The 14,241-nt window shown below is 45.2% G+C and overlaps 1 protein-coding gene across 3 annotated transcripts in view; it reads left to right on the top strand.

The window, feature by feature from the left end:
- Positions 1 to 14,241, top strand: part of ACTN1 (actinin alpha 1) — a 91,149-nt gene that overhangs the window by 30,768 nt on the left and 46,140 nt on the right. For all 3 annotated transcript variants that reach the window (XM_080396497.1, XM_080396495.1, XM_080396496.1), the window contains exon 2: positions 12,616 to 12,730. In XM_080396497.1, coding sequence (XP_080252623.1) covers positions 12,616 to 12,730 — 115 coding nt within the window. The remainder of the gene's footprint in view (positions 1 to 12,615; positions 12,731 to 14,241) is intronic.

Genomic DNA, 14,241 nt, shown 5'->3' with positions numbered 1-14,241 from the left:
CTTTTTTTCATACTTTTGCTTTAAAAGATCTCCATCCTGGTCTGAACACACCTGCTGGCAAGACCTGACCTGACCTCCCCTGCTTCTTTGCTCCACTGCAGTACGCAGCCTCAGTTCCCATGCTTCCTATGTACTAATCTCTGCAGATGGGCTGTGCTGTGGACCTCTGGTACAGCTCCTTCGTTGGATAGCCCTTGCCAAGCCGTGTTTTCGTACTATCACTGTTTCTGGTACCTTGGCTCAGACACCTCTACTCTGGTTTTCACTGTGCTGTCCAGGTGTACCCACAGACTTGGCACAGATTCCTCAAAGCACATCTCAGCACCAGTCAGGGCTATATATGCTGAATGAACATACAAAATCCCATCACTTGCAGTGCCTGTGGTGTTAAGGTGGTGTTAAAAACTTGCAGTGGCATGCAGATGCCTTAGGGCCTGTGAGGATGCTCACTAATTAGACCACTCCTTGGGCTGTGATGCACGCTGAGAAATAGCTTGCTCCTCAGTGCTAGTGTAGACAGTTTAAATCCTGTTTTATCCTAGCTTTTAGATGACACATTCATACCTCAGCAAGGAATATGTCTTAAGATCCCAGAAAAGACAATCTTCATTATCTCACCACCCACAGTAGCTTTAGCACTTTCAGTATCCAATTAAAAATAAGTCACAATGCTATTCAATTTTAAATATGACCATTACCTTAATAAATACCCTTCCCCACAACCACAGGACATGCAGACACTGATAGATATGAATTTGTGGTGGTGGTAGCTGTTCAATGTGCTGGATATTTAAACTATAACTGAAAACACTGTTGAACCTACAGCTGTACAAACGTGTGTGCCCACCTAACAGTTACAGCCTAGGAGAGATGCCTGTGGTCAACTCCCAGTAATTCACTGAGGATGATCCTCCTGACATAACTTGTCTGTGCTCTGTTGAAGGCCTGCAGGTTCAATGAGACACGTAGTGGACACGCTGGCAAGCTTGTGCCACAGTAAGGACCTACTTCTCTTCATGCATGAGAAGGTGCAGATCGCAGAACAATCCCTATTGTCTGTTCTGGCTTCTCAGAGATAACAGCAGTAAAAAGTGACAACTGCTGCTGTGTGTGTGAATGAAAGGGGCACACCTACTTAGGGGTAGGTAGAGGAGCTTCTCCACCTTCTCACCATCTCTCCATTGGTCTGGGTTGCAGCAGTGGAGGTGGGAGAGAGAAGGCACACTGGGGTGGTCCCTGTTCAAACTTCCTGAGGCTCGGTTGTGTATTTTGTCTTTTAGAAGGCATTAACCGCTCATGTAGATTAGCAGTGGGACTTTTTTTGTAGTGCCTTTAAGTAAACATTCAATATCTCTCCTATACCCAGATCAGTTAAATCCTTTCATCCAACAATAGATGTGACATTCCCTACTCTGAGCTGACATTTCATTTCCCTCCAGAATGGCTGATGGATCTTCCATACAGCTCCCACACAGGCTCTCAATTATCTTTTGTCTGATTAATGGCAACATCCTTTTTTTTTTTTCTGTCCTCAGTGAAGCAATCCAATAATGCTCACCCAAACACCTGCAGTGATAATTTTTGTCACCCATCACTTACAAATATGCCCTTCAGTTCATGTCTCTCCAGTAGCACCCTTTCTTCACCTTGTTAAATACGAGGTACCCATCTTTGTTTTCAAGGCCCCATTTGCCTCTTCCGTTTTTCTTGTCTCTCCACTGTCAGATGTCAGCTCTCAACTCTATCAGCCCCTGATGCCAACTGTCTGCTCATTACATTTTCAAACAAATGCTTTCTTGCTCTTGTTTTTGCTGCCTCTCTCACTTAGGAGTAATCTGCTATACACAACCACAGTTTTGCTGTTTCCCCTCCAGTTTAGGCTGCCAGCACTAACTGCATGGGCCAAGCTAGAGCAAATTGCGCTATGGCAGCAGGATGTTACTTTTGAGAACAAGGTGATGGCACCAAAACATAACATGATAGTACCAAACACTGGAGAGTGTGAGGGGATCAGTCCTGTGATCTCACCTAGGAGACTGTGGTTTGGACAGTTACATAGCTTGTAGGGATTGTGAACTGTGTTTTGCTTTTATCAGATAGGGTCAGTCTTTTTTTTTTTTATTATTAATAAATCTCTTTAGTTTACTATGATCTTAGTAAAGAACATGACAAGAGGTAGGTTGTGGGTGTGCTGAGACCACTGCCAAGCACCCTGACTAACGCCACCTCGATGTTCTGAGATGCACTGTCTCCACCCTCATCTCCAAGCCTCATACTGAAAGTGCCATCTCAACCCATCTTCAGGGCCCTTACTTCTATACTTATCTTGTCCCAGGAGCTATTTCCTTAATTTTGGAAAATCCTGTATTAAATGAATGATCTTAACAATTGCAGACCTTTTCCAAAAGGTGAATCCTCTGAAGCTGGGACTGATGCGCTTCACAGCCGCAAGTGAACGTGAGAGCTCTGAGCATTGACAGCACATTGGGTCAGGGACAGTGATTATGGTCAAAGGGAAAAACGTATCCAGAAGTCTTATTTTCTTTCTGTATGTTTTAGCTAAGAGTTTGTGTCACCAGTGGTGGGAATGAAGCCCAAATACGTAGCCTTCAGAAATTCTGTTGGACACAGGTATCCTGATTCTTTGCTCTTTGTCAGGGAGCTCTCAGGCTTCATGCCAAACACTGCTTTGGAGTCCCTTTCTCACTGAAAATGCAGCTATAGATTCTTTTAGTCAGGATACTTGCCATCATCCCTTATAAAACCAGATTATTTCAAATTTTTTGTTTCCTAGAGCTGCAGAGTCACTAAAGTTCTGCAGCCTGAAAAGCCTGTAGCAGTGCTTTGTGCTAATTTTGCAGCATTCATACAGAGCAGCACGCAAATGCATTAAGTTGTTTCAATTATTCAACCTGTTTACTTAGCTCTGTATTTAGAAAGCCTGGATAAATGAAGCTTCCCCCTCCTCCCTTCCCCTTCATCAGCGAAGTAAACAGCTGAGGAAGAGCCACAGAGCAGCACCTGTGAGTCCTCCCAGGAAGCTGAAGGCAGCAGCTCCTCAGGACAGCAGCGTGTGAGGTGGAGGTGACTGCTCTGGGCAGTGCCACACGTCTCTGAACCTATGCTGCAGACGGGCTTTTGGCCAGATCGGCTCCTGCACTGCTGGCTTTGTGGACGTCCTGTAAACTGGTGACCCCCGCCCTGCCCCATGAGAGCAGAAGCAGAAGACAGATCTTCAGCAGAGCAGTTGTGTTAATGTCTGCCTGTGGAGCAATGGGAGTGCATGGGAGGGAGGGTGCTTCCCTGCCCTGCTTTGAGTTGGAAGAAGTCTTGTGCCTTTGTCCCGTGCTCTCAGGCAAGCCAGAGCTGGAGGTGGTCCGCATGGCCTAATTTGTGTTGCAGTGCTAGGTGTTTGCTGTCTCCCCCCCACCCCCCAGCCTTTTCCCTGGATCAAGTGGGTCACGCTTCACCATGAAATTGGTACTGGGTCTGAATAAACCCTCTGAGGGAGTCTGGCTGGGTGCTGGGGTGTAAAGTGCAGGCTTGCCATCAGGGACATAAGGCTGCTCATGAAGGCTTTCATCCTGGTGTCCTGGCCCAGTCCTGTGCTGGACATTTGCAGTTCAACCTTCATGGATCAAACAGTCTTGCTTTCAGTGGTTTGTTGCCACTTTTCAGTCCGTAAATAGTTGCATCCTAGTACTCAGTAAAATGATTTCTTCCAGTATGTTTTAAAATGCTATAAAGTATTTGGGAAGCTCAGCATATAAAGTGCAGAGATAGGCTCTGTTTAATTTTTGTTACGAGACAGCTTGAAACAAATTGACATTTATGAACTGATTTCTTAGGAGAGAGAAGAGTATAATGAAGTCTTGCTAGCCTGAGCTTCACAATAAACTATAAAAGACTATACTTTTACATACTAGCCAGTTGGTTGTCTTGTATAGTTTTTTGCATGGTTTTTGCATGTCTGAAGACTTCTTGTAAGTTCTTCGTTATTAGTGCTTCCTGGTAATTCTGGGATAAAGAGAGCTTGTACTTTACTGATCTGAAATGCCAGCCAACTCATTGACTTAATGGTCAGTAGCTTTCAAATGCCAGAAGCAGATTCTTCCTGAAATAATGAACGCTGTAGCAGAAATGGAGTTAAAGGCTCCAGAGGCACAAATGTAGAGAAGAACAAATATTTACCCTGTGTGGGACAGGAAGTGTGCTGGATTGAGATTTCTGCCCTCACCACTTTAGCCTGTTGTTAGCTAGTAAAAGGGATTGTTCTGACTCCAAAGCAGTTAATACCATGCCAGCAGAAAACCAACGTGGAAGGAACTCTGCCTTTTTCTTCCTCTGTCTTCCAGGAGGGGAGAATTAAAAATTGTGTAAGACAATGAGAACTGTAGTCCACTGAGCAAAAATGAAAACTTCTACACTTAATTTACTTTTTTAGTTTGGTTTTATTTTCCCTTTGTAATGGTTCCTAGCACCTCTGGACAAGGATAGGCTTTGGTGGCGAACTTCACATCCCAGTGGGATCCAGCCTGGCTTATGCAGTTAGTTTGGGCAGGAGCTCTTACTGCTGTGATGATGTTCTCATCCAGAGCTGTGGAGACAGGTTTTGGGAAGTGGCTAAGAAGCAGTGACTGAACTCTGTGTTTCCAAGTTGCAGGGGCTGTATCAAACGTGAGGAAACTTACAGTTTTCCTTTTCACCCTTGGTATTTCCTTATGCAGCCACCAAATGGTTCTTTAGGTGGATGCTGATAATACACAATATAATGTAATGATACCCCCCCTTTTCAGGATGTAGTACTTTAGAAGCAGCGTGGGCTATATTTCGTCTTTCAGCTACACTTTGGAACTCAGCAGCTGCAATTAAACCAGAACAGGACATTACCACTGATGCTAGTGGTACTAAACTCCTTTTGTGGAGGTGGTGAATTAGTGCTGTGAGTTTCTGTAATGATGCCTTCTGAATATCCATTTCATTCCTTTGGCCAACTGCATTGGAATGCAAAGCTCTTCATTGTGCAGTGTTGGTCTTGTTGACCATCGTGTCTGTAATTCTTTAAAGGTCAGCTGATGATAGTGTGACTCTTCAACACAAACCAGTTTAATTTCTTTAAACCAGTCCCGTGTCCTGGAGAGCAGGCTTGAAGAGTAAATACTGAAAGGGTTTATCAAATGCCTTTCTTCTTTTCAAAATTGTTAGGTTCAAATGCAAAGCAACATGCAGTGGAGGTATTTCAGGTTAGAAGATGAAATTGGAGGTTATGGCAAATATTGACTGATCTCTTAATTCACATTCAAGCAAAAGGCACTTTTTGCGCCTCCCTGGACTTGCGATGAAGTTTGTGTAGAGGATCTCCAATCCCTAGAGCTCCTCTGTGGGGAGAGGACATCCATTTGTGAGTATTTTTGGGCATCTTAGCAGACATCCAAGTACACCAAGGAGTAAACCAAGATATGTATGTAGAGGTGAGGGCTGTAGGGCTGCACTTCCCACATCGCAGCTGAAAACCACTGACGTGTATGTGTGTAAGGCTTCTGTCACTTGCAGCCTGTGGGCACAGAAACTATTCAGTGGGCCAGGAGACTGTGTTCTGGCTTATCTGGTCACAGTTGTACTTCATGAAGGGCCCTTTCAACACCCAGCTTTCTTCACTAGGGTTGTTGGCATGATCCTTCTTGTCCAGCCACAGCCTTTCTTGTGCCAAGGTGTGGACAGCATCCAGGAGTACTTTGCAATTACTCCCTAATTAACTGAGCACCTCCTTGTCAGCTTATACCACAGCCTTGGACAGGAAAAGAAGCCACAACCAAGTCTGTCTTTTGAGTCGGTGTTGAGTTTAGGAAAGCCGACAAGCAGCCACCCATGAGACCCCTGCAATTCTTCCAAGTGCTTTAAGGTGTGACAGGAGGGTTCGGAGAAGATGATGCCACAGAAACTGTCAGAGCAATAGCGCCAGGAAGGGCAAAATCACATGATACCCAGGGGGTTAATGCTGGTAATGAATTCGTGCTGCGTGCAGGGAAAATTGGACTGTACAGTTGAGATTTGTTTCATGGCCTGCCCAGCCTTTCAGTCCAAACACTTCTGATTAATAAGCTAATGATGGCCTAGTCTGTGTGTTCAAGGAGCAAGAGAGAGATTTGTGGTGACTGTGGGTTAGCATCCTCCTTACCTGATACAGTATATTCAGCTCCCAGACTACCAAGGTGGAAAGGACCCATTTTGGGGCAGCTGGAACTGCTTTATTACTAATTCTGTTGCTTAGAAAACCCTGCGTGTGCAGCAGTTTTCTGCTTGCTTTTCATAAACTGTTAGTCGTTATTAGCAGAGTGCTTCAGTTGATGTTCCAGATAATTTCATTTAAACAAAATTCCTTGCAGTGTGGAACCAGCTGCAGAATTTGTTGCAAGAATGGGCAGATCTGGCTCAGCAGTCCTGTAATGCATGGCGTTGTAGTGAGCAGGCACTGTGGAGAGTTGGCTTTCAGGCCAGGCAGGGAATGCAGCCTGGCCGCGTGGTCAGAAGCCCAGGTGTGCTCCTCTGAACACATGACTAGCAGAAGAGCAGCACTTGCAGCTGGGTAAATTGATTTTGTTTTCCAGCTGTGCCTGATGTATTGTTTGAATATCCTACTTTCTTTTTTTGGTCACTCGAAAGGGAGTCTGCCTGTCTTTTCCCCTACAACGCTAGAACAAAGTGTGGGCCAGCACCCACAGCTTTCAGCCTGTTCAAGACCTCACTTTGCAGAGCACATGTGCAGACAGTGTAAAGCTGTGCTACTGGGCCTCATTTGTGCGCTAGCAGCTCCATCCCCTTTGTAACAGGAGCCAAACCTTTGTGGATGCATCTCAACAGCAGAGCTGTGTTGAAATACTTGCTTAAAATTCATCCCCCAGCATAAATGCAAAGGAGGGTGCCCTGGTGGCTGTGAACACTGCCTCCCTTTGAGTGCACTGGTGGTGTTCAGGAGGGGCAGTGCTCCAGTGAATTCTTTCTTTGGTTTCTTAAGCCAGACCTTTCTCCTGTCAGAAAGGAGGCAAGCAGCACTGCTCTGGCTCAATTACAGCTTCTCCAGGGCTGTTAAGACGAATACCGCAGTCTCTTGGCTGTGTCAGAAAGTTTACACTCACCCATGGAAAGCAGGGCTGCATGGAAGAGTGATTTAGCAAGGAGAGAAGTAAAGAGCATCTGGAAAGGTCAGATAAAGCTGTAATGTCACTGTCGCAGCCACAAAGAAACAAAACTGCCCATTTATTTTTTTTTTTAATATCTGTTATTTATATAGTTGCGGTAGCTGCAACATTTACATTGCTAAAATTGTTCAGCAGCTGAAGTGCCTTATGACTGTTTTCTTGCAGCAAAGAACCCTCTAGATGTGAGCGGTGTCATGGCACTGCTTCTTTCCAGGCAGAAGCATTCTTTAAACTTCAAAATGCTGACTTACCGTCCACTTCCCCAGGTTTCAGGAACGTTGCCTGAGCCACTTTGGTACCAGAAAGGTACTGAATTTGTAAAGGATAGTGTGAAGAGGAAAGGTTATTGGCCTTCAGAAACAAAAGCAAAAGTTTGGGAAGTGCAAAGGGTACCAGAGAGTGCATGTGGAATACAGGGAGACCCAAAGGTAGGTTTGCCATTGGCAGGACTGGAAGGAGCCAGCTGAAGATGGTATCTCATTAGAGCTTTGGTTGCAGGACCTCCAGCAATCACCTGACTGTTGTTTTTAGTGAACTCATGCCTGGGCAAGGGTTAATACAGTGAACTCTGAAGAAGCAGGGACTTTTCACGGTGTGTCAAAAAAAGGATGTGGCGCCTGTTTAAGTAAGTAAGTAGGGAGGCTTGTAGAGGTTACCCAGCAGCAAACCTGCCTCATATGCAGTAGAACAGTTAATTTATTTACTTGCTTTTAGTAACACTTGTTATTCTTTTTATTATCTGACAAGTTATGTTGTGGTAGAATATGAAGGTCCTATTGTTTGTACAGCACCCAGAACACAAATAGCAAGACGTGATCTTAGTGTGAGGGATCTTACTGATGAAGCTGGGGTGTAAAAAAAGGAAGCTACAAATCACAGTTAGATGGGAGTGGGGGGCGCAGAAAGCAGTGGTGAGCAATACCTGGATGTACATGCAAACACACACAGGCTCCTTCATCGGGCATCCTCCACTGTGAATACTGAACAAGAGGCAGATCTGCAGGGGGGTCCTGGCGATCTGTTGTGTCCAAAAATGAAAGTAAGAATGCAATATATGGAAAGATCAAAGGGACAAGAAACCCAGCTCTGTTTGCACCTCTTGTGCAGTTACCATAGCAAATTTATGGTGTGAGATTTGTATAAAGAAAATCCAGTTGATGGAATGTTTTTGTGCTGTTATTTATAAGTAGTTTTCCAGCTCTGTGAAATTTCCATAAGCCTCGGGATTAGCAGAGTATTTGTTTCCTCGTCTTTGGGACAAGGAGCTAGAGGTAATCGGGAGAATAATATCCAGGCTTCTGCATCTGCAGGCAGCAAGGAAGCACATCTGCTGTCTCAGAGCAGTGGTTTGAGCTTGTGACTGAGGAGACTGTGCTCCCCTCCTGGCAGTGTGTTTCTGCCCTCCAAACTGGGGGGCAGAAATGAGATACCATAAGTTGGGGTGAGGTACCATACCATGAGATACCATAACCTCACCTCACCCAGCAAACAACAGGTGGGGTTTTTTCTGTCTGGCTGTCCTCAGGGCCGGGCCTGTGCCAGAAGGACCACTGGTTGCCCTCAGCAGCCCTTTCCACTTTTGAAAGCTTGTTTGCTGGTGGTGGGCAGCACAGCAGGGCTTACTAGCCACCCCAAGCCAGTTGCCACTGCTAGCTGTGACTCAGGGCATCGGGAGGAGCAGCTCTGTGTTGCCCAGAAGGTGGATGGGGCGAGTGGGTGGTTTTGGTAGGTTTCCTAGAATAACGAAAAGGATCCTGTGCAGATGCTTGAAGCCAAGTCAGTAAAAATGGCTCCAAACAAGATTGCCAGGATTGCAAGACCCAGCGGACAGCAAAAATTTCAGCTCTTCCTTCTTCTCTTGCTCCCCCCAGCTTTTCTGCCACATGTCTTCAGGCCTTCTCCTCCTAGCTGTTAATCTCCTTCCAATTTACTACTTTGAAGTAAGAAGATACTTTTTAATCCTGTGCAGTATATGCAGGAAATGCAACGTAAAGCTGTTTTCTGGTTATTGTGTTTTGATGGATGTTGCTCTGGATTGGTCTGTGAAGAATATAGTTTGTGAATCTCATTGCAGTTATTAAAAGCATTCATAATCCCGCTTTCTTTTAAAATGGCCTAATGCATCCACACTGGGCTGCTGGTTGTAGCTGTTCCCATACACTGTTGTGCTGCTTATAGTATTGTGCTTATTGATGTTCATGTAGGACCTGAAGGGTGCCTTGAGAAAAATGTCTGCACATCTGGGAGTTGTCTAGTGGGAACTGCATGTGCTCTATCTATTAACCCTTCACGGTCCATGTCCTTGAGGAGCTGAGGTGTCAGCTCTGCTGCTGATGGCTAATGGCAATGTTTTTCAGAATCATCTCACTTCAGCATGTCTGAGGCTGTGATGTGGTGGCAGTGGCTCCAGCAGAGAAGTTGGAGTGTTGGCTCTGGGACTTACTTTTCCACCAAGCCCTAGGTGACTCTTACAGCAATAAAAATACTCTGATTGATCTGGTTATCCTGCCGTTTATAATAACGCAGAGTTTAGAAGATTTATGGTTTGCTTTTAATTTCATCTGTTTTTCTTAGAAATATAGACCCAGTTTCCCTCTTTCCACCCTCAAAATGTGCTAAGCGATGCCCAGTTGAGCTATACCAGAATTATCCATGATTTAAAGCAGAACTTTCTGATCAGGTTTGGGCTGATGGAAACCAAAACGGAAATGGCTTCAGAGAAATCATACAAGAAATAAAAGTGCAGCCTTGTGGCCTATGAGTTAGATCTCAGGCTTCCTCCTCAGTTCAATGCAGATTTTGTAATGTGACCTAGGGCCAGTCACTAGCTCTAGGTATCTTGCTTTCCAAATATGAGAAGGAGGTTCGTGGGCATCCACAACGTTCCTGACATAACTTGGTCTCATACTTTGATATGGGATGATGATGTAGCATTTGAAAGTATCTCTGCTGTCATTTGCCCGTCTAGAGGAGTGAAGGAGCCTGGCTGCAAAGGGGAGCCAAATAAATGAACCTCTTCTCACATAATACAGCACAGGCAGTGGAATGAAGAAAATAGTGCCAAAAGGATGTCCTTAGGATACAGGGCCATTTTCAAATAAAACCGCTCTTACTTAAAAAAAACTCCACTTTTATTTCTCAGGGGAATAACAATAAAAAGCAATAAAAGGTGCTTAATGACTGACTTTTTTTTTTAAAAAAAAAGCTTCCAATTCTGGAAGGAAACCAGACCGTGTTGAAAAAAGATATCCCAGACTTTCACAATACATGCGTCCGTCCAAAGGGCCATTGCCATGAAAGTATTAACAGCTGCACTGTTATCCTGCTCCATCCCACAGCCCTGGAGGAGAGCAAGGCCAGAGCGCAGCACTGGGAAGCTTGGCAGCTGTTGAGCAATGCTTTTTCCAAGAAAAGATTCTGCTGCATTATTTGTAGTTGTGTCGGCATGAGTGCAAGCAAGTTAGTAGAGGAAGCCCAGCTTCCAGACAAATAAGAACAAACCCTGATGCTCTTTGCCGTTTGAGGTAATCTTTCTTTTGAAACCCTGTGCATGCTGTAAGCAGCAGTGAAGCACTTCCGAGTTTTTGGCATGCCGTGCTTCAGTATCAGCTGAATCCTTGCTGCTGCAGACAACAGCCTAAGATGGCATGACTGCTGTGGTCCACTCCACCCTCCTGCTTGGCCCATATATGCCAAATTTTCTCTTGGAGAGGCTTGTTAGACTGTGCTGAACTGTCTCCATGCGCTACTGAGCAGAAGACGTAGCCTTACCAAAGGAAGTAAACAGTCCTTTGCTGGGTCAGTGAGTTGAATTGGCTCTGGGAGCACATCTGGGAGAGGGCGGGAAGAAAGACCTCCTTTCCTTGTGGTAGCACTGAGCTTTTAGAGCCACTGTTTTTTTGAGTAACCTCACCCTTCTATTTAAAGAGTGATTGAAGGGTTATCAGTTTGTACAAAGCAAAGGGTTTACTTGGTGTCCTATTCAAACACTGTGAAACACATTTGTTAGCACTTGGACAAACATGTCCGCCTTAAAAGAACTAGTTGCTACCATTTACTCTTCAAACAGTACTTTCGTGTCAAACAGCTTCTGCATCTCCAGGTTTGGCCCTTTGATTCACCTGTGTAAGACCATGCCACCCAGAGGTGTCTGAGGTGGTTTATATTTGCTTTTTGTCATTTGACCATCAATTGGTAGCAGTTACTTTTTCAGAGCTGTTCATATGGTGCTTTTTTTGAGGTAATCCCTACTATCACATCTCTTGGACAAAACAGTCCTCTTCCCTGTCAGTGCCCCCCACATGCCTATTGTTCAGAACACGGGCTAACAGATGGCAACCACAAAAAATGTGTCTTCTCATCAGATGTGGTGAAATTCATTTCTATCACATGAGAGATCCTCTTATCCTGACCACTTGAGGTCAGAAGGAGTTTCCAAAAAGAGTTTTGTTTAGCCTGAATGTCACTGGCTGTGTTGTAGTTTGGACCTCAGTCCCTCCCATGCTTCAAACTCATATTATTACTCCATTGGTAGTACATAATATCACTAATTACAGAGTGGCTGTGATTTCTATCTTTGATGTGGCTGCAATGATCCGCTGCGAGAGGCTTTCAAATAGTGGGAGTTTGGGATTGTGCTAGACAGTAGTGTTGCTAAGTAATGCTTACTTTTATCCTTTCTAGGACCTGCACTTCTGCTGAGATGAGTGATAGCGTCGTTATTCAGAAAGCATTTACTCCTCCACATGAGGGGGCAGGGAAGGTGGGACAGTCATGCGGCGGGGGGAGGTCTGCTTAGCAGCAACTCGGTGAGAAAGGAGGCAGCGGGCCAGACGCTACTGGGATGTGGTTTGTGTCGCTGAGGAGTTCAGCACACTGTCCCTCAGTGTCTGAGGGCTGCAATGTTTGCTGGGGATGGAGTAAACCAGAGGCAGGCAGCCATAGGAGGATGGTCCTGTTTTCATCAAGCACCTGTCCGGAGATGAGAAGATCTGGAATGCTCTTTTCCTTCCGTTCTCCTTCACCTTATGTTGTGTCATTTAACAGCACTGGAGTCCCTAGCAATCTGAGCACTTAGCATGCCTTAAAATCAGTTTCAAGGTATTCTAAACCAAACACAAAACATAGGGGCCTCTCCAGAAAATCAGACGTGCTGGAGCTTTGAAGTGACTGCCTCGCTCAGACTTCCTCTGTCGTGGGCACACCCTGCAACTTTTTTTCATATTTAGGTGCTAACGCTTCTGCTCCACAAGGACAGCGGGTGGAAAGATGATAACCTAACCAGCATTTAAATCTGTGTCGTGGTATCTAGCAGCATTGCTTTGGTTGTGAACTGTTTGGCTTCTGGGAAGATTACTGACTGCCTCTTCTTTTTTTTTTTTTTTTTCTCTCTCTTTCTTTCTTTCCTGTGTTTTAGACATTTACAGCATGGTGCAATTCTCACCTCCGCAAGGCTGGGACACAGATTGAGAACATAGAGGAAGATTTCAGGGATGGTCTTAAACTCATGTTACTTCTGGAAGTCATTTCAGGTGAGAGAGGTTCTGTGTGGTGCTCTCAAGTGTCCTGAGCATCTCTGTTCGGAAATCTGTCCTCTCCCTTTCTTATAGAATAGGGACAACAAGGGTTGTAATGCTGCAGACTTTGCTGGAATATAAGAACAGCTGCTTCCTGATTCAGAACAAATTTCCCCCTAATGAATATCTTGTCTCCAGCAGTGACCATTAATGTGCTTTTGGAATGTACTCCAAGCCTCATGGCTTGTGCAGGCAGCCCATTGCATTCCTGCTCCTGCCTCTCTGCTCCCCTCTGCCTGTCAGGAATGCGCAGCCTCCTGTGAAGGCTGGAGCAATGGCTCTCACTGCTTGGCAGGGCTGACAAGTGGCTCTGGGAAGTGTGAGAAAGCTGCATTGGCAAATCATACCAAAGCCACGTGACAGTGGGAATAGGATAGTAGTTATTGGAAGAAGGGAGTCAAAACTGTAAGTCTTCTGTGTCCTTCAGTTTCAGCTGTGACTGAAGTTTTTTCCATTCTAGTTTCAATCTGAACTCAGTGCTTAAGCCTTCAGGGGAAAAAAAGTCCCAAACAAAAGCAAAATCTCAGAAAACCCAGTCTGAAATAGAAACAGTAGCATAAACAAGTTAGGTCTGATGTGTTTTCACTCCCTATCACAAATGTCCTACTACATGACAGATATCTCCTAGGGATTATTTCATATAAGTAGTAATACCTGTTGATGTGCTGATTAAATAAATACCTTAATAAAGTATTGTGGGAGGCATCATGGGGGGTAAAGATAGTATGTATGAAACTGGGATTGTATGCTCACAGACCTTCTTTTGATGGCTTTTGAGCCAGTAATAGCAACCCAGTGACTTGCACTCCCGACCTTCTTGGTACGTTTTCCAATAAAATTGCCTTGATAGAAGCGCTCGGATTGCCTTCCCTCTGCCTCTCCTTTTCTTTCCTTCCCCTTTTCCAGCTCCTGCAGACACTGTCACTGTGTGTGTTTTTCAAAATTTATGGCAATAGGATAAAACCTCAAGGGTTTTGCCCATGCTAGTGGTTTGGAGGGATCAGAGTTCAAAATACTATCAGAGCTTTGCAGCACACTCATTGCTTCTGCTGTGCCTGTAAGAAATGAGGTAGCAAATTCCTATTAGTTTATTTTTCTGTATTTGTGTTCCCTTGCAGAGGAGGGGCTGCAGCCTGGAAGCAGGGACAAGTGGACCTTAGTGGCTTAGTTTCTAATCACTGAACTGGAAGACAGGGGAGAGAAGCATGAACAGGGGAGGGCAGATGAGGCTCAGTGCTAAAGCAGGGGGCCTCTTATCTCTGCTTAATTTCCTTGCCTCATCTCCCACTCTTCCTCTACTGTTGTCCCTTTGGGGGCCCACTGGCAGGCCCTGGCAGACCCCCCTCAGTTTGCGAAGAAGTTAATGGCTTCTGAATGCCCTGGTGGTGTGGGCACAGCTGCAGAGTGGCTCTGTGCCCACAGCCTGTTGATAGATGACCAGTGGGCAAAGGCATGGGGAGCAGCTG

Source organism: Falco punctatus, assembly GCF_963210335.1.
Source record: "Falco punctatus genome assembly, chromosome: 7".
NCBI classification, from domain to species: domain Eukaryota; kingdom Metazoa; phylum Chordata; class Aves; order Falconiformes; family Falconidae; genus Falco; species Falco punctatus.
The sequence above is the reverse complement of the archived record's forward strand: the minus strand, read 5'-3'. Positions and strand labels throughout refer to the sequence as shown.